Here is a 23640-nt window from a genome sequence, read left to right as displayed (position 1 = left end):
GACAGTGTGTAATATTCTCCCTTGCCTCTGGGATAACATCTTTTTGTTTTGTTTTAGAGTCAGGGTTTCTCTGTGTGGCAGTGGCTATCCTGGAATTCTCTCTGTAGACCAGAGTTGAACTCAGAGATCTGCCTGCCTCTGCTTCCTAAGTGCTGGGATTAAAGGTGCGCACCACAGTGTCTGAACTCCTTGGTCTAGCATACAAAAGCCTTCTTGCTCCTTTATCTGGTGATTCTTGCCCCAACCCCATTGCCCTGCTCTCCATTTCCCTAGCATCCCATCCTCCTGTGAATTATTGCTGTCTGGCAGGAACACCACCCACTTTCAGGACCCTGCCATTTGTGTGCTGTATCTTCTGCCTGGAGCATCTTTCTGTCCATCTCTTAGGAGCCTTTAAGGCTTCACTCCAAAGTCGTTTTGCTTCAGAGAACTTCCAGCCTTCCAGACAGCCCCAGGATCCTCGGACTCTGCCCTGTACCTTGACCCCGCCTTTCACTGCATCTGCCAGGCCAAGGTGTAATCATTGATTTACATCTCTATTTCCTTTCTCTTGACCACACTTTCATAATTTTAATTTCATATTATTATTATTATTATTATTATTGGTTTTGTTTTCATGTAGTTCCAGTGCTGGAGACAAAACCCAGGGCCTCAAACATGCTAGGCGAGGACTCCCACTAAGATATGCCGCCATCCTAGAGTGTCGTGTTTGGAATTTTTCCTTGTAGCTGCTTTCCTTTGGGAGTCTGTGTGGCTAGAAGGCAAGGAATGGGCTCTTGCCTGCTGAGACCAGCATTGAGTTCAAAGGCTATGGAGTCAACTCCATGTTTGAACTTGTGTCAACTACATAGTTATTAAGACTACCACAAATCTTAAAATTTGAACTTGAGATCACAACAGCACTGCCCCACGAAACATATTAAGAACCGTCAAGAGGGCTGGTGAGATGGCTCAGTGGGTAAGAGCACCCGACTGCTCTTCCGAAGGTCCAGAGTTCAAATCCCAGCAACCACATGGTGGCTCACAACCATCCGTAACGAGATCTGACTCCCTCTTCTGGAGTGTCTGAAGACAGCTACAATGTACTTTCATTTCATATAATAAATAAATAAATAAATAAATAAATAAATAAATAAATAAATAAAAATAAATCTTAAAAAAAAAAAAAAAGAACCGTCAAGAACCCAGCTGATAGATGTTGGTGGCTTGCATCTTTAATCCTAGTGGTCAGGAGGCAGAGGCAGATGGATCTCTGAGTTCGAGGACAGCCTGGTTTATAGAGTGAGTTTCAGGACAGCCAGGGCTACATAGAGACCCTGACTTTAAAACAGACAAACAAACAAATAAACAAACAAACTCCAGAAGAATGGTACACCTACCCATGAATCCAATAGTTTTGGCAATTATTATAATTCAAGTTTTGACCTTGGCAAATTAAAAAAAAAAAAAAGGCGCAAAACCAGGATCTTGCTATGTAGCCCAAGCTGGCCTTGAACTCTGTCCCCCGTCTCAACTTCCCAAGGGCTGGGATTACAGGCCATAGTCACCATACCGAGCCTATCTTTCTGTTTTGAATGTAGGATCTGCCTTAGAACTGGGTAGAACTGGGAGATCTATGCTCCAATTATAGTCTGCCTCTCCATCACCTGAAAACCTCATTTCCCCGGTTGCAGTGATTGGAGCAGGTCCCTCGAGGGATCCTCAATCTGCCCCGCTGTGGTCTCAGAGCCTGAAAACGGATGTGGTCGGGAATGCAATGTGTGCGGCCAGGACAGACAGCTCAGTGTCCAGCAGAGGGCCCTGGCTAGACCATGGCCAACAGGATGGGAGGAAGGGCCATCCATGCCAGACGCCTGACTGGAGGCGGACCCAGCTGCCAGCTGCCTCTCTTAATTCCACGCAGCCCTTAGGTCCCCTCACCCTCACCTCTCCGAGGCAGCTGTGCCCTGCTTTCCTGGCCATGCGGTGGCTGTGGCCCCTGGCTGTGTCTCTTGTTGTAGTGTTGACTGTGGGGCTGAGTGGGGTCTCTGGGGCTGCCACCTCATCTTTAGGTGGGCATAGAGCCAAGGTCCAGGAGCAGCAGAGTCGACCCCGAAGAGGCACCAAGGACGAGGGGCCCAAGGAGGTACAGCACTATGTACCCGAGGAGTGGGCTGAATATCCCAAGCCCATCCATCCTGCTGGCCTGCAGCCCACCAAGACTTTGGAGGCCACTAGCCCCAACCCAGACAAGGATGGGGCCACCCCAGGTAATGGACAAGAGCTGAGGGTCAACCTGACCGGGACGCCAAGTCAGAGGCTGCAGATTCAGAACCCCCTGTATCCGGTGACCGAGAGCTCCTACAGCGCCTACGCCATCATGCTCCTGGCTCTGGTGGTGTTTGCTGTGGGTATCGTTGGCAATCTGTCTGTCATGTGCATTGTGTGGCACAGCTACTACTTGAAGAGTGCCTGGAACTCTATCCTTGCCAGCCTGGCTCTCTGGGATTTCCTGGTCCTCTTCTTCTGCCTCCCAATTGTCATCTTCAATGAGATTACCAAGCAAAGGCTACTCGGGGATGTTTCTTGCCGGGCAGTGCCCTTCATGGAGGTGAGTATGTCTTTCTATAGCCTAATTATAGGCTAAAACCAGGGAAGGGGCTCCAGTGTCTGCAAAGATCTGTAGGTGTGTATAATCCCAGCACGCTGGCATTTCCAGTTTTCTCTGTGTCATTGGGGAAGGAGACAAACCCTATCAGGGAGGGAGACAAACTCAATATTGGCTTCTGGTAGCTCTCAGGAAAGCAAGTCAAGCCAGATGAACAGGCAGGTGTACAAGACCACTGGCTTGGGACCAACCCGGTCTTCTTCTTTTGGAGTAGCTGCACAGAGGACTCACCCTTTTCTAGAGAAAATTCTGAGCTGTCTGTCTCTGATGGGTGGTTCCCCTGACCCCCAAGTCTTTGGGGGTCTCCTTTTTTCTTTTACTGTGTCTCTTGCCACCTGCCTTGTACCCATGGCTCCTGTTTTTAACCCTTTGGTATCCCAACATCCTAGCAATTTCTTACTAACACCCCAGGTTGAGTCTGTGTTTATTCCCTGTGGATGCAAACACCAGGACAGGCCCTTCTTCCTTTTCTCATTGAGATTATTGTCACCTTCCTTCAAGGTCATCTCCATTACTGTCCTCCTAAGGCCTCTCTGAGAGGCAAGTCCTACTTCTGGGTACTTATAGAAACAGTAGTGTCAGCTCTGTCACTGTATTTTGCTTGTTGCTGGACATATCTCATCTCTTCTCCTGCTTCCTTAGCATGGAGGGTAGACCAGATGACCTTTCTAGCTGGTTTGCTCTATAATTCTGAAGTATAGTGCTGAACCCCCTTGAATGGGGACTTTCTTGTTAAGATAAGCACATGGGTGAAAATGGCTGTGTGGACCACAGGGAGACAGCTTAATCAAATCACTGCACACATCTACCCATGCGTGAGGGCTGTTCTATCAATGATAGTACCAAACAGCGGCCAGCTTTCTCTCTCTCTCTCTCTCTTTCTCATTCTCTTAATTTTTTTTAAAGACAAGAGTTCACTCTATAGCTCAGCTGATGTGGTACACACTGTGTAGACCAGGCTGGCCTCAAATTTACAGTGATTCTTTGCCTTGGCCTAGTATTTCTTTCCTTGTTTATTTATTAATTTGTGTGTGTGTGTGTGTGTGTGTGTGTGTGTGTGTGTGTGTGTGTGTGTGTGTGTGTGTGTATGTATTTGGGTGTGGATGTGGATGTGTGGATGTGTGTGTGTGTGTGTATGTCCTGTAGCTCAGGCTAGCTTCAAATTTTTTTTTTGTTGTTGTTGTTTTTGGTTTTTTTTTTCGAGACAGGGTTTGTCTGTAGCCCTGGCTGTCCTGGAACTCACTCTGTAGACCAGGCTGGCCTCAAACTCAGAAATCCACCTGCCTCTGCCTCCCAAGTGCTGTGATTAAAGGCATGTGCCACCACTGCCCAGCCCTAGCTTCAAATTTACTATGTAGTAAGTTCAGGGCTGACCCTGAATTCCTCTGTTTCCCTTGTTTCTATCTCCATTCTAAAGTGCTGAGATTGTAGGCATGTACTTACCACAGTCAAGTTTATTTTTCCTTTTTTTAAAGATAGGGTCTCACTATGTCATCCAGGCTGGTTTACAATCATACTCACAAAGACCTCCTGATTGGTGGGATTTAGGAGGAACAGTCTGTCTGTCTGTCTCTCTTAAGACATGGTGTAGTCCTGGCTATTCTAGAACTCACTCTGTAGATCAGGCTGGCCTCAAACTCACAGAAAACCTCTTGCCTCTGCCTCCCAAGTGCTGGGACTAAAGGTATCTAAAGGCATGAACCACTACATCTAGTGGGAACAGCAATTTAAATCCTGGCTATAGGGAACTAGAGTGGTTAAGAGCACCGGTTGCTCTTCTAGAGGACCAGGGGTTGGGTCCTTGCACCCACAATCAATAGTTCACAATCATCCATAGCTCTAGTTCCAAGGGATCTGATACTTACTTCTGAACTCCAAAGGCACCTGGCATATACATAGTGTATGTACACATGTGCACACAGAAACAATCATAATATGAAAAGAAAAATAAATACATGTTAAAATTAACAAACCTTGGCTATAAGGGGGACAATGAAGGAAATAATGGCCTCCCATGAGCTGGACACAGGTTCAAAGCCCCAATTAGCTCTATATTAGTGATTATTACAAAACTGGCTGCTCCAAGGCTTAGAAGCTGAAACGGGTTTTTCCTGTACCCTTAATGCATGGAGGCCATCTATTTGGTGGGTCAAAGGTCTCCCAGCTTTAAAGAGACCCTACAATTCAACACGGTCTTTGCATCTTGTTGTTTGATGAACCCTTTTATGTGACTCTTTTTCCAGCCTTGAACTCACTGAGTGTAGACCAAGCTGGCCTCAAGTTCACTGAGATCCACCTGCCTCTGTCTTCAGAGTGCTAAGATTAAAGGCATGAGCCACCATGAATGACATTGGTCTGTAGATCTTACCTGTCATCTGGTACTCATTGCCTAGGTGAGCTAAGTGGCTACATGTTTAGGTACACGAACTCGTGTGTGTGTGTTCATGTTGTTTTGTCTCATCATGTAGCCTTAGCTGGCTTAGAACTTGCCATATAAGCCAGGTTGGTCTCTAACTCATGGAGATCTTCCTGCCTCTGTCTCCCAAGTTTGGGAATAAATGCATCTCTGTGCTGGGCCAGCACATTGCTTTGGAATTGAACAGATTATACTAGAAACTGGTCTCTTTGTCCACTGCTGGACAAGTTATTTAACCTACCTAAGCCTCAGTGTTCTCATCTAGGTTGATAACTATCTGAGTGAGTCGGGATAATCTTAAGGGCTTCACACATTCTAAACATGTACACTTCAAGCCCCAAAGCTTTTTGATATTGCTGCTGTTGTTTTGAGACAGAGTCTTCCACTGTAACCCTGGAAGACCTGGTACTTAACTATAGCTGTAGTTCAGACTCAAGCTAGTGGCAATCTTCTACTTCTGCCTCCAAAGGGTTGGGATTGTAGCTGTGGGCCACCATGTCTGGCAACTATTTTTCTAGTTAGGGTTGAACCCGGGGCTTTCACATAGGCAAGCATTCTGCTGAATTGTACCTCCAGCCCACTGTCCCTTTTTTTTTTTTTTTTTTTTTTTAGCTTGGGATATTGAACTCAAGACCTTGTGCATTCGAGGTCAGTAGCCCACAACTACTGAGCTATATCACCATGACTAATTTGCTCAGGTTGAACTTGGACATACTCTGTAGTCTAGATAGGCCTTGGACTTTTTTTTTTTCTTTTTGCCTTAGCCACCCAATTAGTTGAGGTTTTATAGGTCTGAATAGCTATGTCCAGCAATCAGCCCCAATTATTATTATTATTATTAATTTTATTTTTTGATATGGTCTTATGTAACCCAATCTGGCTTCAAATTTGCTATGTTGCTAGAGATGACCTTGAACTCTTGACTGCTCAGTCTCAGCTTCCCAGTGCTGGGGTGACAGGCATGAGTATCACACCCAGTTACTTTAGGGCCAAATCTCTCTCTCTCTCTCTCTCTCTCTCTCTCTCTCTCTCTCTCTCTCTCTCTCTCTCTCTCCACCCCCATGATCTCCCATTGCTCCCCTTGGCTCCAAATTCACTATAATGGAGGATGGCCTTGACCTCCTATTCCTCTCCCTTCTACCTCCAGAGTGCAAGCTTTACAGGTGTGTGTCGTCACTCCACTTGGCTAGTCCTGATTCTTGAAGGATTAAAATGAGTAGCGTTCTGCATGTGCTTAGAATCAATGGAGCCTATGGTGGCTTTTACTGGGGCAAGGCTTAAGGAGAAGAGGGAAGAGGGCAAGGCACACAGCAGCTCTTGCGTGTGACTGTGAGCCTCTACTGCTGCCCAGAACTCTCCGGTAGGGAAGACCCCAGGATGGCCCCTTGGTAAGATTTGGAAGCGTTTCTGAGCAGTAGGGGAAAAGAGAGACCGCTGTTTTGCCGGAGGCTGAAGGCTGCTCCTCAGCAGGCCCAGGCTCCCCTGCCAAGAGAGGGGGTTGGGGTTCTTACAAAGGACACTTGGTGGCAGTGCAAAGAAGCCCTGAATTGTGTTGCCCCAGCCAGAGAAGGAGGGAGAGGGAGCACTCTCCCACCCCCAGTGGGAGCCATCAGCTCAGGGCCTTTTCCTCTCGCTAGCTGGTGTTTCTTGCCCTGCTGTTCTGGCTTCCTCTTGGCTCAACCGGGATGATTTTCCTGTGTGCTGATGGACGAACAGTGTGAAGGGACGGTGAGAGCCCAGGCCTCTCTCCAGGAGCTGCTCCCTGCATGTGGGACTGCTTAGGACAGTGTGGGCAGGGTGAAAGCAAGGGAGAGTAGGCCAAGTTCCCTGGCACTTAACTCAATGGTCTCACATGAGAAGGTACAGGAAGTAGAAAAACCTGCAAAAAATCCTAAATTTGTCCATTCATTCATTCATTCTTTTTTTTTCCCCTAGCTATCCTGGAACTCACTGTGTAGACCAGGCTGGCCTCAAACTCAGAGACTCACCTGCCTCTGAGTCTTTCAGTGCTGGGATTAAAGGTGTACGCCACCACTGCTTTCATCTTTCATTGTTCTTTTGTTCTTTCCCTCCCTTCTTTCTTTCCTTCAGTCTGTTTTGAGACAGGGTCTCATATATCCCAGGCTAGCCTTGACCTTTTTGTATGGCCAAGGTTGGCCTTGAACTCGTGATTCTCCTGCCTCTGGCTTTCAAGTTCTGGGGTCCCGTGTACATGCCGTCACTTCCAGGCTAAGCCCAGAATTTTTATGTCTTTGTCCTGGTTCTTCCTTAGAGGTGACGTCCAGTGTCTGAGGGACGTCAGGGTCTGTGGGAGGTAGGTCTAGCAGACTCTAGTTTGGGAAGTGGAAAAAGGATCAAGCAATGCCTATCTACCTCAGTTTCTCCATTCATCCATCACCTGTGTGGTTGTGGACAAGTCGCTTTTTCTGCCTGAGCTTCCGTTCCTTCTGTATGATGGTACATCATCTGTATGAAGTGCTAGGATCACACTGTGTGTGTGTTGACACTATGCAGGAAGACAATTGAGAGTTTGTGACATACAGGGAGCGCTGGATGGGTAGAAAATTCTTCACCAGTAGCAGTTATTATCATAGCTGCTAGTCTCTGTTCAGGTGTAACTCGTGTTTCTATTTAGCCTGGACCAGGATGTCGTTGCCTCCGTAATCATTCAACTGAGCACTCTCTCTTCCACATCCTTGTTCACAGGTCTCCTCCCTGGGAGTCACAACCTTCAGTCTCTGTGCCCTGGGCATAGACCGATTCCATGTGGCCACCAGCACCCTGCCAAAGGTGAGGCCCATTGAGCGATGTCAATCAATTCTGGCTAAACTAGCTGTCATCTGGGTGGGCTCCATGATGCTGGCCGTGCCCGAACTCCTGCTATGGCAGCTGGCCCAGGAGCCGGCTCCCACCGCAGGAACTGTGGACTCGTGTATCATGAAACCTTCAGCTGACCTGCCCGAATCTGTCTATTCGCTGGTGATGACCTACCAGAATGCCCGCATGTGGTGGTATTTTGGTTGCTACTTCTGTCTGCCCATCCTCTTCACCGTCACCTGTCAGCTGGTGACGTGGCGGGTGCGGGGCCCACCAGGCAGGAAGCCTGAGTGTAGAGCGGGCAGGCATGAGCAGTGTGAGAGCCAGCTCAACAGCACCGTGGTCGGCCTGACTGTGGTCTATGCCTTCTGTACACTCCCTGAGAACGTCTGCAATATCGTGGTGGCTTACCTCTCTACCGAGCTCACGCGGCAGACCCTGGACCTCCTGGGCCTCATCAACCAGTTCTCCACCTTCTTTAAGGGCGCCATCACCCCTGTGCTCCTCCTGTGCATCTGCAGGCCACTGGGCCAGGCCTTTCTGGATTGCTGCTGCTGCTGCTGCTGCGAGGAGTGCGGCGGGGCCTCAGACTCCTCAGCCACAGTCAGCGCGGACAGCAAGCTGAAGGCGGAAGTGTCCTCTTCTATCTACTTCCACAAGCCCAGGGAGTCGCCCCCACTCCTGCCCCTGGGCACCCCTTGCTGAGTCTATGGGGGATCGGGAGCAGGTGCAGAGCCGGCGGGGGAGGGGTGCCATCCCGGTCCATGATGGTCTGCTGATTCTTTGACACGGTCTCACTTTGACCCCTCTCTCATCTTGCTGTTTAGAGATGGACTTGGCTCATCTTGTCAAAGTCTGGGCTTTTCAAAGCTCCATCTACAAACAATGCTGTTCTTATCCTCCGAGGGGCCTGCCAGATCTCCACCTCCTTGTAGATGGAGATCTGTCTAGGTCATTAGAGTTGCCCAGAATCTCAATCTGGCCACCCTAGAGCCAGGGCTTGGCCTTTTGCCTATTCTCCCTTTGGTCTTAGGATCTGACTATTGGCTGAGCCTGTCCATCATGATGGATTGTGTGCTGGTGAGCTCCAACATCATTTCTACTCCTACCTAGCCTCCTATACTGGACTAGGGACTTCTAGGGGGCTAACCTAACCAAGCCCTGGTCTCCACTTTCTAAAGTGGGTCTGTCTTAGCCCTGCATGTGTTTTCCCTTTTCCCCAGAGCATTCTCTCACTCTGTCTTCCGTTCTCAGAGGTTCTCAGTTGCATTGTTCCCGTTAGGTGCTTTTCTGTAGAAGGCCATTCTGGAAAAAACAATAAAGTAGGTACCACAACCCTGTGCCCACAGAACTTCCTTGCCAATGGATGATGGTGTTTAGACATGTAGTGGAGCCTTTTCTGGGGTGGGGCAGTCCCCTTAGCCTGGGCTTGCAGTTATTCTGCCTTGGGGGAAGGGTCCTAAGGATGTTATAGCTTTTAAGGGACAGAGAGGAGGGGAGGCTTCGGGGAACCGGGCACTAAACCTTTATCCACAGCTAAACCCAGATGCCCCTGAGAAGTCAGCCCACTGGTCTCTGGAGCTCCCCGCCTTCGTCCACCCTCTCCACAAAGCCCCCATTTGAGGAAATCCAGAGGCCTTCCTTTCGTGAGCCACACAGCTTCTCAGCCCCCCCTCACTCAAACAGTGGCTCTTGTTCAGCTTCTTAGAATGGACTGTTTGCCTCTGAGATGGCCCAGCTGCCTTCCCCCACCACCCCCACCATATCACCCTTCCTAGCAGCGTTCTATAGTAGGTCCCAGTAGGTCGATCCAGTAGCTTCTCCCACTGGTTCCTGCCCTTGGAGTCATTTGCTCCGGTTCTTCCCCCCCAGGCACTTCCAAAGACCCCTTCTCTCTGCTGGGCTATCAGCCAGAAACGAATCTCAGCCCCGGCCACCAACATTCCTTCCCGAATGGCCCAGCTTTCTCAGAAGCACCTTTATCTGGAGCTCTGGGTCCCACAAAGACTCTTGCACATCAGTCCAATCTAGAACCTCTGCTAGCACAGGTCCTTAAGGGTGCAGGGTCATGGGCACCTGACTCCATTCTTTGCTTTGCTCATTCACCCATACTCCTGGGCCGTGGCCTGCCCAGTGGCCAAGCCTCCCTGCCCTCCCCCCCCCCCACTCGGAATCTGAACAGCCTTGTTCTCACTCCCTGGCACCCACCCCCCAGGGCCAGCGATGCTGGCCAAGAGAGGGAGTCTGTTGCTAAGTGATGGAGCTGCCATGTGCACCCTTTGTGCTGGAAAATGACACCCACCCATTTCTCGGCAGACCTGTTGCTACAGTGACCGAACTCTCCGGCTTTGTGTTTAGGAACTTTGAGTGTGTGGGTAGTTGGAGAGGGGGCAAAGGTGGGCCCATGTCTCTGAACAGAACCAGCCAGCATATGCTTTCTTCTATCTTCCCTCTACCCCAGCCCTGCACACACCAATAGCTCCTAACTGGCCGGGTGAACTGAGGTGAAGTCAGGGGCAGGGAGAGGATTGAGAGTGGAAGGCTAGGGGGTGGGGTGGGGTGGGGGTGGGTTCTGCATCCTGTTTGGTAGCCTCTTCCACAAAGGGCACACTCTGGACCTCCCTCTTGCCTGCTGGCTGGCCCAGAGCTGAAGGGGAATGGGAGGGGGGAGGCGGGAGATGGTGGCTCTTAGACCCTACCCCGTTGCCACCTTCCAAGCCTGCCAACGTGAATGGCTTGCAAAGCTAGTCAGCAGTCCAGCCAGTCTTGGGAAAGAGCCACTATCCCTCCAGCCTGAGCCAGCCAAGGAACAATGTGGGATTTGTTGTTCAGGGGTCCCAGGCTTCAGGGGGAGGGGTTGTTGCTCAAGGGTGGGCAGTGGCTTTGAGCTGGGATGCTCAGGAAAAAGATGATGACATCCACAGTCCTCGGAGCCCGATGCCAGGGGAGAGGCATCCCCTGACATTCCCCACGGGTTATCTTTGTTCTGTCTCGGCTCCACCCGTCACCCTGGGCCCTGAGTATACCTGCTTCAACCTCAGTCTCAGCTTCTCACTCTGGAAACCGGAACGATCTCTCCTTCACAGAGGCCTATGGTCATTAAATGAGGCCAGATGCATCATATGCTGGAGCTGGAGCCCAGGGGTAGACTCCTTGCCGAGTGTGCTCCAAGCTCTGGGACCCATGCCCATTGTTAAAGAGGAAGAGGATGGTGTTCTAAGCATCTGGCAAAGTTCAGTGCCTTTTGGGATTCAAATCTCTAGCAATATGGAATAGACTTGCTTTTTTGTTTTTGTTTTTTCGAGATAGAGTTTCTCTGTATAGCCCTGGCTGTCCTGGAACTCACTTTGTAGACCAGGCTGGCCTCGAACTCAGAAATCCGCCTGCTTCTGCCTCCCAAGTGCTGGGATTAAAGGCATGTGCCACCACCGCCCGGCTTAGACTTGCTTTTAAACTACTTTTTTTTTTTTTTTTTTTTTTTACCATTTTTAATCATGTGTATGTGTGTGGAGTATGTGCACATGGACACAGTACCCACATAGGTCAGAAGTCACCTGACACATGTCCTAGGAGCCAAACCTGTGTCCTCTGGAAGAGCAGTACATGCTCTGAGCCACCTCTCCAGCCCCTTGGCCAGATATTAACTCATCTACTTTTGCCCTCAGAGGACCCAACCATGATGTTGTTTATACATGTAGGTTTATATGCATACTATCCATAGTTTATTCCCTATCCAAGAACAGGTTGTTTAGCCCCCGCTGCATGCCTGTTGTATGAATTCACTGTGCAGGGTACTGATTTTGCATGCAGTGATAACAGGCTCATCATCAAATCGCATCTGGAGAACACAGGACCCAAGCGGCAGCTCAGTGCTGCAACATCCTCAATGGCTGAGAACAATGGTCCTCTCCAGATATAGGCATAGAAGCACAGCGACTTCCTTGAAGCAGGCAAGGCAAAAGACAGAGCCTGGGCCCATCCTCCTTCCCAACTAAGGGTCACATTTTTTTTTTTTTTAAAGATTTATTTTATATATGTGAGTACATTGTTGCTGTCTTCAGACACACCAAAGAGGGTATTGGATCCTGTTACAGACAGTTGTGAGCCACCATGTGGTTGCTAGGAATTGAACTCAGGACCTCTGGAAAAGCATCAGTGCTCTTAACCACTGAGCCATCTCTCCAGCCCCTAGGGGGTGCATCTTATCCTTGTAAGGGGTTGGAAAGCTCCTGAGAAGCAGCAAACACCATCCAGTTTTTCCTCAAATCTTTTTCCCCCATGCAGTCAATGGAAGCCAGGGCCTGGTCTATTGTATGCTCCATCAGCGCTCTGTCAATGAGCTAAATCTCCAGACCCTGTCTTCAAATCCCCCCAGCAATAAGAGATCCTCTTCCAGGCTGGATATATTCACGGCTGAGTAGTGGCCTCACCCAAATCCTCTCACAAACCAAGGACAGATGTGGCTGTTTCTTACTGCAGATGCAGGGTGAAGAGATTGCTTATTCTACACGGAACATTCCAGTCTCTATTTCCAGGCAAAGGGGAGGCAGAACAGGGAGTGGGGGAGGGGGACCCAAGAGATCGAGGGTCAGTATAAAACTAGCTGTGGTTGGATTCACATTGGATCAAGGAGGGCCCACAAGAACTGAGGCTGTGAGCTCCAGCTAGACAGGCAGGGTAGGAATTCTATCCATCGAGTTAACAAATGGTTGGGTCCTTTTCTTAGATTTTTGGTTGTGAGCCTAGCCTTTAACGGCTGAGCCATCTCTCCAGCCCTGGTTGGGTCCTTTCCAAGAGACCAATAGCATGGACAGCAAGGATGACAAAGGAAGACTCTGCAGGCCCAGTATACCCCTGAGGACATTTGATTTCTTCTTGGTGGGCACTGAGTGTGATGAGAGGATGCAGAGTTCTGTTCTGGCTCCACTCTGGCTATATGGGAACAAGCAGGTGTAGACTGAGAGGGGGCCATGAGCTTAAGTGTTTATGATGGAGAGCAATTCAGTTTGAATGCCACATGAAAGGCCCAGGTCTGGGCAGCTCCTCTAACAGACCTGCTTAGTGCCACTTGGCAGCTGTCAGCGTACAGGAGTGAGAAGCAGACAACAAGCAGGGCCCAGAAACACGTGTGGGCTGCTGTCCCAGTGTGAGCACACGTGATAGGCCACTGTGTTTCCAGAGAGCGTGAGTATGTGTTCCCTGTAGGTGTGGCACCCTGTGGTCATCCCTGTGTATGATGTGTAGTGGTGCTCATGCCCCTGTGGGTCCGCTGGTCGGTGATATCTGTGGGAAACAACCAGCACCATACACACCCCCCAACACAAAATTGGTAATTTATTGTTGTCATTATTAGGAGGCAAAAAAAAAAATGTACAGTTACAAGGATCGTTTTCCAAACAGAGGTTAAATATGAGCTGAAAACTGTAAAAAGGAAGAGGAACATCACTTTACAAATTATTAAATTAAACAAACAAACAAACAAACAAACAAAACCAAAGAACCAACCCTCCCATGCTGAGTTCTCTCCTTGTACAACTCTGTGAAATGAGAACAGAAAATGAGATGGGCCGTGGAGGTGGGGACCCTGGGTAGGGGCAGGACCTGGGGCCAGGAACAGTGACAGTGGGGGTTGCTGGGACGACATGGACCCTGGTCCTCCCTCTTAGACCTGGTTGTACCTGGTGGCCCTATCAAGGCTGGGGACAGAAAAGGAGGCTCCTGCTGGCCTTCAAATTCAGGTCCTCCACTGGGAGACAGAGATACTTTACAGGACATGGGGACAACCACTGCCCTATGTGGCAGTCTCCCCTCTTCTGCATATGAACTTGCCCCACATCGACCCTGCATCTCTCTCTGCCTTTCCAGTTTGCCCCTCCCAGGTCCCGATTGGCCCCTGCAGCATCAAATGGTTGATCTTAGTCTTTGCTTAAATTAAAAAATTAAAATATATATACATATATATACTGTACACACAGGACAATAACAGAGTGTTGAAAGGGGAAGAGGAGGGTGGGGCAGAGAGTGAGGAGAGGGCTTGCGGGGCCAGGGCTGTTGACAGGGAGGGGAGTGGGGTAGCTGAAGGGAAAAAGAGAGCAAGGGAGAGAGGTTAGGGGACCAGACTTGGGGAGAGGGCAATTATTTTACAATAAAAACAGGAGTTGAAACCTCAGCAGAATAGGGCTCTAGGAGCCCCAGAGGGCCCTCCCCACACTGGGTGAGGAGGAGTGGGCTTAGGGAGAGACAACAGGGTGGGCGGGGAGCTCGGCTTCAGGTTAGGTGACTGTGGTCCCTAGTCAGAAGAAGAGCCACAGTCTCAGCTTCTCCGTGACTTTGAGTGTTGAATAAGCCACTGTAGGGTGATGTCTGAGGGGAGACAAGAGAGAAAGTTGTAAGGCCTCCCTGTGTGAGAAGGGCCTGGGAGGTATGAACAGTTAAGCCAGGTTCCTGCAATGGCAGCCTGGATCAAGCTTAGAGCTGTGACCCCACCCCCCCCCACCCCCCACCCCCAGCTCCACCCCCCCCCACCCCCACCCCCCGCACCAAAAGCTCCAAGCTAGTGATATAAAAGACACAAAGCCACAGCTAGCAAAGAAGGGACTGGAATACCTGCTCTAACCAATCTCAGAAGTGGAAGAGGGGGCAGGGCTAGGGTAACACCCAGAACTGGGGCCTCCTAGCTGCCTGCTGCACCCAAGGACAAAGTGGCTCGGTATGGACTTCCCAGATACCGCATCAGAAGTATCTTTCCCTTCAGCCCAGCCACTCCTGGCAGAGTGCCAGCAACTTCCCCAAGCCACGCACCTATGTTGTCCTTCTCTTTGCAGGATATGGAGTAGCAGCAGATCTCTCGGTCCTGGATAGCAGACAGGTTCCTGCGGGAAGACCAGAGAGGAGTCAGCGGATGCTGGAGCAGTTAAGGGACCAGGGAAGGGCAGGGTGTTTTTCTCAGTAAAAGGTCTACAAGAGGAGGGCGAGGCTTCTGGGAAAGATACGTTCTGCTGCCACCATGTGGTAAACACCAAGAACAGCAACAAGCCCAGCCCAGAAGCCTTCGGCAGCTGGGGAATTTGGGGGAGCTGAAGCACACAAAGAAAGGCCACTCAGCTCACATTTTCTCGATTAGCTCCTTCTCATCTAGCGCTCCGGCGAGGTCTCGCTTGTTACCAAGGACTAAGACCTATACAGGAAGCAAGCCGGGGAGAGTTAGAGCAAGGATACCTGGGTACCTCGGCTGTACGGCGCTCCCCCCCTCCCCCGCCCCCGCCCCGTGATTTCTGATCAGCTCCCTCTCCCACCCGCTCCATCTCCAGCTGACCGGGATGCCTTGTAGCTGTGGCTTGTCTAGCAGGTTGTGGAGCTCATTCTTGGAGGCCTCGATCTTCTCCTGATCCGCAGCATCCACCATATACCTGGGGAAGGCAGTGAGGGATACCGTGGGTTGAGGCACACAGGAAGAGGAGCTGCTGAGGGGAAGAAGGCCTCCAGTTCCAGCCTGGTCGCCTCTGGAGAAATGGACTACCCTGGTCTGACTCAGAGAACACTTTCCCAAACATAGGTGTGAAGCACTGCAGGCTCAGTCCTCTGTGGAACTGGAGCCTGTAGGATTAGCTGTGAGTCGGGCCCAAAGTGACCCATTTACATTTTCATGGAAAGCCTAGATAGGACCAGAGTAGAAAAGGAAAGGCCTCCCTACCAAGGGACAGGGTACAATGCTATTTTCTTTTTCTTTCTTTCTTTCCTTCCTTCCTTTTTTCTTTTCTTTTCTTTTTTTTTTTTTTGAGACAGGGTTTTTTTTCTCTGTGTAGCCCTGGCTGTCCTGGAACTATGTAGATCAGGCTAGCCACCAACTCAAGAGATCAGCCTACCTCTGCCACCTGCGTGCTGGGATTAAAGGCATGTGCCAGCTACCACCACCTGGCTACAATGCTTGTATAAAAACTCAGGTTTAAGCTGATCAGGAGGCAGAGACAGGTAGATCTCTTGTGAGTTCAAGGCCAGCCTGGTCTACAGAGCGAGTTCCAAGACAGCCAAGACCACACAGAAGAACCCTGTCTGAAAAACAAAACAAAACAAAATATACCAAAAAAAAAAAAAAGTTTAAACTGGGAATGGTATGCATGCATTTAATCCTAGCACGTGAGAGGGGGAAGTCTATGAGTTAGAGGGCAGCATGGTCTTTCTATATAGTGAGATCCAGGCCAGACGGGTCTACATAGTTAGATCCTGTCTCAAAAAACAAAAAGACAAAACACTGTTTATTCTATTAAGAAAACTAAACTGGGCATACTTTTTTTTATTTGTGTGTGTATGTGAGGTGGGGGGAGGGGGGCTGGAGTTGAATCCAGAGTGTGTGTGAGACTGGAGTTGAACCCAGAGCCTTATATATGCTAGAGCTTTCAGACCAAGTTACATCCCTTGTCTGGATAAAATTAACAGGCAAAGGAAGGAGTCACTTAAACTACCCAAAATTCAAGACATGGTGATTTGGATTGGGAGAGACACTGTAGGCTGGCTGATCAGATCTGTATATATATTACAATTTTCTTTTTTAAAAAAATATAAATTCTTTTTTAAAAATATATATATATTCAAATAAACAGTATGCAAAATAATAAAAGCAGGCCACGTCCAGGCAGCAGGCATTAACAGGGACCATGTGTGTGGTTCTGCATCAGGCCTGATGGCTTGCAGGCGGGAGGGTGGGGAGACCCTACTTACACAATGGCGCTCACTCCTCTGCAGTAGCGTTCCCACATGCTTCGGAAACGGGGCTGCCCCCCAATGTCCCAGAGCTGAGAGAGAAGAGGATAGGGAGAAGGTGGCCTCAGGAGCAGGCAGACAACTGAAAGCCATTGGGTTCTTAGCTTCCCTTCTGCAGTCTCCCCCCACCCTAAGGTCACAGCTCCTTCCCCCTCCTACGTCTACAGTGCCTATCTTCAGCTCCCTTTCCCCAGTCCTCCAGCAGCCCAGCCGGTTGCCACCCTCCCCTCCCCTGGCTGGCACTTCCCAGGTGCCGCTGTCGCCCTCCCTCACCTTGATGGTCACATTCCCTTTGGTGATTTTTCGCATGTTGAAACCCACAGTGGGGATCATGTCCTCATTGAACTGTCCTGACTAGAGAGAAGAGAGCCAGGATTGGAAAAGATGCAAACATTGTCAGGACCCAGATGTGATGGCCCTCCCTGGTGGGTCCAGAGCAAGAGGTTGCAGGGCGACTTTTAGGTGACCTCAGATTTCCTCTTGAATGTCTTCTGCTTTCAGGGAGCATGGATGTCATCAACTTACATGCCGTCCACATCTGGAGGTCTATGGGGAAGAGGTCACTAGCTAGCCCTTAGGTAATCTCAGGGTCTCTCAGTCTAGACAGGGAGAAAGCTATTCCCAAGGTCTAACCTACAGTTCTTGTTAAAAGAAGCCCCTTTACTTAGTCTCCAGTTGAGTTAGAATACATTACTTCTCAGGAAAAGAGGCTCACCACAAGAGACATGGCCAGGAAAGCAGAGATTATCAAAGTAGTAGTAAAATGTTTTTTAAAAATGAGGAGCCGGGCAGTGGTGGCGCACACCCTTAATCCCAGCACTTGGGAGGCAGAGGCAGGTGGATCTCTGTGAGGCCATCCTGGTCTACATAGGGAGATCTAGGACAGCCTTGGCTACATAAATAGACTATGTCTGAATAGGTGGGTTGGGACTAAATTCACCACCCACAAAATGCAACACATATTAGTATTCATCTGTTATCCTCTACCATGGATAATCCACAGCCTATTATTTACCTACATGTGTGTCTCCTCTCTGGGCTGAGAGCTTTCTGGGGGAGAGGAGCCAGGTCTAGAGTAACAGTGTTAATGTTTACAGAATGAGCTGAGAATAATTCCAGCTCCCATAATTCCTTTCAATGTCTGGTATTTTTCTCTCCCTGCATTCATTGTGTTTGAAATCTCTGGGTTAATCTAAAGTAGACACAGGCTTCAAATAAGGCCAGCCCTAACTCCTCCCAGGTCACCTTCCCGTCACGGTCACAGGTGGGAGCAGGAGAGACAGATGGAGGCCACACAGGAGAGGGTTGATGTACCTGGAAGCTGAGGGTGATGATCGTGTGCCTGTACCACAGCTTTTTGTCTCCTACCAGGTAGTAGACTACTTTGCTTGAGTCCCATACAGAGACCAGGGGCTCTGACCACTAGACAAAGAGCAGGAGATGATCAGTTCTCAGTCAGTGCCTGGAAGCCTCAGTGACGTGCTCCAGGTGTACCAGATGAGCGAGCCACTCCCCTGCCTCTGAAGGCCCAATGCCCAGTGACAAGGAATAGCAGGGAATCCTCATCTGAGAACTGCAGCTGGATTTTGAAAGTCCTCTGAGCCCCCTGGATGTACAGTCATCCACAGGGGTGGGTCCAGGGCCTGCCTCACAGCTCCTCATGGAGATGGCATAGCAATGTTCTGCAGGGTTCCTAAAACCCCCGAATTCAGGTGGAGGGGGAAGAATTAAGAGTTCAAGGTCAGCCTCAGCTAAATAGTAAGTTTGAGGTCAGCCTGGGTTATATGAAATTTGATCTCAAAAACCAAAAAATAAAATAAAATAAAATAAAATAAAATAAAATAAAATAAAAAAATGCCAGCACACATCTAACGATATACTTTAATTCTATACTTATTTATTTACTCTGTGTGTGTGTACACGTGCGTGTGCACATGCCACAACATGCTTGTGGAGGTCAGAGGACAACTCTTGGGAGTTGGTTCTTGCCTACAATCTTTGCTGAGTCCTGGTATTAAATCCAGGCTATGTTGCCAGACTACCTTAGGGATAACTAAGCCACAGTACCCCAGAAGTGCCTGATCTTGTCTGATCTCAGAAGCTAAGCAAGGCTGGGCCTGTTTTGTACTTGGATGGGACATGTCTCCTGTGCTCAAGTGACCTCCTCCAGGACCCTAGACCAGCGGGGACTGTAGGTCTCCTGGACTATGGCTCAGTAAGTGCTTGGGAGTGGCTCTGATGCTGTGTGGAACCATCACTGCGCTTTGGGAACTGAAAGACCCATATGCTCCCAAATAGATGAGAGTATAGCCTGGAAGACCATGACCCTGGCAAAGAGATGCTAGGAGACTCTCAGACAACCAGGCCTTCTAACACCCAGTTTCTGCTCAGTTGGGAATCGGAGCTAAGTTGCAATCAGGCTATGATTTAATTTCCCTGCTAATGACTCAAATTCTTCCTGTAAGGATGGAAGCAACTTTACGTCATGTAACCCAACCTTTTGTCTCAGACTTGAATCTACTCTATATCATTCTCTTTTCTCCTTTACCTTCTCTCTCTCTCTCTCTTTCTTTTTTTTTTTGAGATAGGGGCTCATGTATCCCAAGCTGGCTTGTACTCAGAGGTACCCTGAACTTTGTATCCTCCTGTCTCCACCTCTCTGGTGCAAAGATTATAGGCGTGTGCCTCTGTGTCTGGCTTTATGTGGTGCTAGGGGTTGAGCTCAAGGCTTTGGACATGTTAGGCAAGCCCTTCTGTCAACAAAAATACATCCCTAGCTCCTCCATTTATTATTATTATTATTATTATTCATTACTATTATATGAAGTGATCAAGACTGGCCTTCAACTCCTAATCCTCCTGCCTCAGACCCTGAATGGCTAGGACTAACAGTGTGCACCACTGTGCTAGGCTTCCACTCCCTCTCATGTTAGTTCAAATTATCAGAAAGTTCTTTATGACTCAAAAACATATCTTCCTATAACCTGTGCCCCCCTTTGTTCTTTAGTCCTTCTGGGTACCCCAAGACCAGTTCATCTATAGTGACAGCCTTTCATGTTTTAAGATATTTGAAATGACCCCCGTCAATGGGCATAACCACTCATGCCTACAGTCTAGCACTAGGGAGACTAGAGGATTGACCAGACTCTGTCTCAAAGAGAAAGGAAAAGAACGGCCTTTTTGCTTCTCTTGGGCAAAAACCGATCTCCTGCCGGGCGTGGTGGCGCACGCCTTTAATCCCGGCACTTGGGAGGCAGAGGCAGGCGGATTTCTGAGTTCGAGGCCAGCCTGGTCTACAGAGTGAGTTCCAGGACAGTCAGGACTACACAGAGAAACCCTGTCTCAAAAAACCAAAAAAAAAAAAAAAAAAAGAAAAAAAAAAAGAAAAACGATCTCCCACTTTTCTAATAAAACAGCTTTCAGCACTCAGCCGAGTTTCTGTCTCTCAGACATACTGCAATGGCTCGTTACATTCTTTTTACTTAACCTGCTAAGCAGCTGAGCTCACTAAACTCAATTCCTATTCCCTGCCACATCTCATTGGTGGTGGTGGTGGGGCTGGACGAGGGGGCACAAGGGTTTTTCTCTGTTTGCTGAGACAAACAGAAGCCAAGTCGAGAGCAAAGGCAGTGGTGGGCATGGGCACAGAGCCCAGGGGTTCCCAATCCTTTTGTAACTGTAGGGGGAGCGGCAGAATGTCTGTCAGGGCTCTGGTGGGTCTGAGAAGGCTGGAGTTACCCAGCTGCTGGAATTCCCTGCAGCACCCTAGGTGGTGGTTTTACCTATTAGGGTCTCTTGAGAGAAAAGAAATTCAGCTTGTCCATTTAGTGGTAAATTTAGTATCAAAAAGGAGAAGGGGAGTGGGGGAAGGAATGTTGAATACCAAACAAAACTGGTTTGTCTTTGTCTGTTTTTGTTTGTTTTTTTAATTTCTGAAACAAAGTCTCTCTCTATCCCAGGCTGCTCTCAGACTAGGGATCCTGCCTCAGCATCCAGACTGCTGCGTTTACAGGCATGCTCCATCATGCTTAGTTTCAAGGAACCTCTTGACTCTGGCAGGAGAATTTGAGAACTTGGCTTCTGTCCCTGACCTGTCAGAGCCTTCCATTCTTTAAGAAGATGCTGGTCTTAAAGAGTAGGCCCAGGCCAGGAAGTTGAACCCACCTAGGTGTCTCTGCATCCCTATACTAACACGCCGCTGAGAAAGACATCCCTAGGGACTGGAAGTGGTGTCTTGGCAGAGTCCAAACAGCTAGTTTCTCCTTTTGAGAAATACAAAAACATCTCCCAGACCCAAATGCCCCAAACCAAGCCACCTAGGTCTGAAGAGACAGGTGGGAATCCGGGTGTTGGTTTCCTGCTCTGACAGCCTAAGAGGCAAGTCAACACCAAGCCTAACCAGGGTGTTTGGTCCTAGGGACACAGCATGGCAGTCAGGAAGCAAATGTGTGTTAGTTCAGAAAAACATGTCCCAAACATCAGCAGAGGCCCGTGGAATAAGAAGGGTCACTGAGTAGGGGAAGGTCCAGAGGTCAATGGCGGAGCATATTTAGGGAAGAGAGAGCGCCCATGCTATGATCACCTTTAAGTCCCTCTGAAGGCTCCCCTTGCAGGGATATTGAGCCCTATGGGGCTTCAGGGTCGGGCAACAATACAATACAGGCAAGTGGTGGTACCGAAGCTGGTGGTCTCACATCTTTGCGGACCTGCACATCAGCATCTTTAGCCTATATCTGGCGAATTCACAGTCCTTGGAAAACCCATCTTTGGGAACGGGCCTAGGTTCTGGGGGGGGGGGGGGAACTATGTCCCCGTCCCAAGCCTTACTTGGTCCCATAAGCCCAGTCTTGCCTAGCTTGGAAATACAGGCTGCAGCCATTACTGCAGCTCAGCTCACGCCCAGGGAGCTCATCTTCCTCTTTTTTAAAGAGAAAATTTAACTCCTTCTTCACCACTCCTCTGGCACAGACATACAACTGCAATCACCCCCCTCTCTCCTCCGCCTCCCCCAGTGCTGAGTCTCCAAAGCTGCTCTCTCCCCTGTCCCCAGGTGGATGGCGCCCCTCCAGCTCATCCTCTCGGGTCCTCGGTACCTACTCTTGCAACTTCTGAGCCAAGTGGAGTCTCCCAACTCCCTTTATGGTGCCATGCTTTCGGGACCCCAACGCTAAGGCAGGCCCGGGACAGGTTCCGGGGAGGAGTCTGGACTAGAGCCAGGACCTCAGCTGACTCCTCTGCCTCTAGGGATACCTTCCCCCCGCCCCAAAGGGCCGCGGCTTCCGCGTCCAGCAAGGGTAGGCAGAGCCCTCGGGGTGGGGCTGGGCTGCTAGGGCACCCTGGCAACACGCTCCGGCCGCGCGTCCCGTGACCCTCCACGCGCGGAGCGGGATTGTCCGGGCACTTTCGCCCCGTCATGCCTCTTTGCGCCCGCCTCGGGGGCCTGTCAGCCTGCGGCGGGTTCCCGGTGCGTGGAGACATCTCCGTGCCGCCAGCTCCGGAACGCAAGCTCGGTTCCCCTGGTCCTCGCTACCCCGCCCCCAGCCCTGCCATCCTAGCCCAGGCCAGAGAACGGGTGGCACGCCAGTCGGTCCCCCAAGAACCGTGCTAGGCCCTAAGTGCCCGGAGCCGGCTCCTCCCTGCCCGGAACCCGGCGGTGCCGGGCCACGCCAGGCGCCGACCCCAGCTGCCTAGGGCGCGGCGCCGGCGACACATCTGCCCGCATACCGCGATCACGTTGACGAAGGTGGTCTTGCCCGAGTACTGCAGCCCCACCAGCGTGAGCTCCATTTCCTCCTTCCAGAACAGGGCCTTGAACCAGTCCAGCAGCTTGTTGAACAAAGCGATCATGGTCGCTGCCACCGGCCGCGCCCGGTGCCGGGTCCCCGCCGCCTTCGGTGCCCTCGCGCTGCGGCCCGGAGCGGCCCCTCCCCGGTGCGGCCGGGTCCCGCGGCTCGGTGCGGGCGGAGGCTGGAGCGCGGCGGCCGACGACGCGCTGCCCGAGGATCCGCTCGCCGATGGGTGTGGCCACGGCGCCTCCACCTCCTCCTCCGCCGCCGCCGCCCTCCCGCGGGCCGGGCCGCGTCCTGCTCGCACCCGAGCGCGCTCCAGTCTCGCGCGCGGCCTAGGCCAGCGCCCGCGGGCGGGGCGGCGGGGACCCGCGGCGGCCGGGAGGAGCGTGATGGCGCGCTTGCGGAGAAAGCTGTAATTTTATTTTTTCTGCTGCCCTCGTTTGCCCCGCCCTGACTGCACCGCTTTCTGGCTTGAACGGTGGTCGGTCCTGGGCGGGTGGTGTCCCGATTAAGCTAGGGTATTTCCAGGCCGAAGAACCGTGACATGAAGATCTCCAAGAAACGGTTTTGTTCCCTGAACCTTTGCCTCTGAGCATCTCTGGGTACCGAATTCCATCCCCCGAAATGCCATAGAGAGTAACAGCCGGATTTAGAGCCCTTAATACTCCATCTTGTTTTGTTAACCACAGTTTGCCAGGCTACTTGTCTGGGAAGCCCAAAGTGAGATCGACATTTGAACTTGATGCTTGTCTTCACTATAAAGAGACGGGCAAAATCAGGGCAAGGGATTCCCTGTGAGGAACGGCGGTAGCAAAGGAAAAAATGTATGCTATTTTGATACAAAGTTTTTGATAGTGGGTGGTGGAGAGTCTGCCAAGAAGTCCCCATCCTCCCTTGCAGGAGATAACAGCTCAGTCAACCGGCTGTGCCTTCCTGGTCTCAGGATTCCTAGGCAGCTGGGCTCTCTTTGGGGGTCGGTTTTCACCTGGAGGCTGTGATGAACTGTTAACATCAACTGTATGGATTAAACCTATTAAAGAACCAGACAGCCCTCAACATCTGGATCAGCCTATTCTGATTTACTAACATCTGTCTAATAAGTTCTTCTCTTCCTCCGTAGGTACATGCTATAGTCTGACATGTTTAAATTAAAGTTTAAGTTATCATACAAAGTAATAGATTTTCATTGCTTTACATTTCTGTGTCTTTCC

The 23640-nt window shown here is 50.3% G+C and overlaps 2 protein-coding genes across 2 annotated transcripts; one reads left to right on the top strand and one right to left on the bottom strand.

Annotated features, from left to right (window-relative positions):
* The first annotated feature begins 1783 nt into the window (after positions 1–1783).
* Gpr37l1 (G protein-coupled receptor 37-like 1) lies at positions 1784–9215 on the top strand. The gene is made up of 2 exons (NM_134438.3): positions 1784–2590; positions 7770–9215. Exons 1-2 carry the CDS (start codon positions 1961–1963, stop codon positions 8583–8585), a joined length of 1446 nt encoding a protein of 481 aa, NP_602320.2. The 5' UTR covers positions 1784–1960; the 3' UTR covers positions 8586–9215.
* A 3981-nt stretch (positions 9216–13196) lies between these two features.
* On the bottom strand, positions 13197–22631 carry Arl8a (ADP-ribosylation factor-like 8A). The gene is made up of 7 exons (NM_026823.2): positions 22365–22631; positions 16914–16994; positions 16599–16672; positions 15196–15289; positions 14990–15057; positions 14682–14752; positions 13197–14243 (listed from the first exon to the last, which is right to left on the bottom strand). The coding sequence occupies exons 1-7, from the start codon at positions 22485–22487 to the stop codon at positions 14194–14196; spliced, it is 561 nt and encodes a 186-aa protein (NP_081099.1). The 5' UTR covers positions 22488–22631; the 3' UTR covers positions 13197–14193.
* Between the last annotated feature and the right edge of the window lie 1009 nt (positions 22632–23640).

The sequence above is a fragment of the Mus musculus genome, chromosome 1, assembly GCF_000001635.26.
Source record: "Mus musculus strain C57BL/6J chromosome 1, GRCm38.p6 C57BL/6J".
In the NCBI taxonomy this organism is placed as follows: domain Eukaryota; kingdom Metazoa; phylum Chordata; class Mammalia; order Rodentia; family Muridae; genus Mus; species Mus musculus.
This window is presented reverse-complemented; position numbering and strand designations above follow the sequence as displayed.

Coding starts and splice junctions, on each gene's coding strand:
- Gpr37l1 (NM_134438.3), top strand. CDS start 1,961: ATGCGGTGGCTGTGGCCCCTGGCTGTGTCTCTTGTTGTAGTGTTGACT. Junction 2,591..7,769: donor GGGCAGTGCCCTTCATGGAG/GTGAGTATGTCT, acceptor CCTTGTTCACAG/GTCTCCTCCCTGGGAGTCAC.
- Arl8a (NM_026823.2), bottom strand. CDS start 22,487: ATGATCGCTTTGTTCAACAAGCTGCTGGACTGGTTCAAGGCCCTGTTC. Junction 16,995..22,364: donor CCTTCGTCAACGTGATCGCG/GTATGCGGGCAG, acceptor TCTTCTCTCTAG/TCAGGACAGTTCAATGAGGA. Junction 15,058..15,195: donor CACAGCTACAAGGCATCCCG/GTCAGCTGGAGA, acceptor CTTCCTGTATAG/GTCTTAGTCCTTGGTAACAA.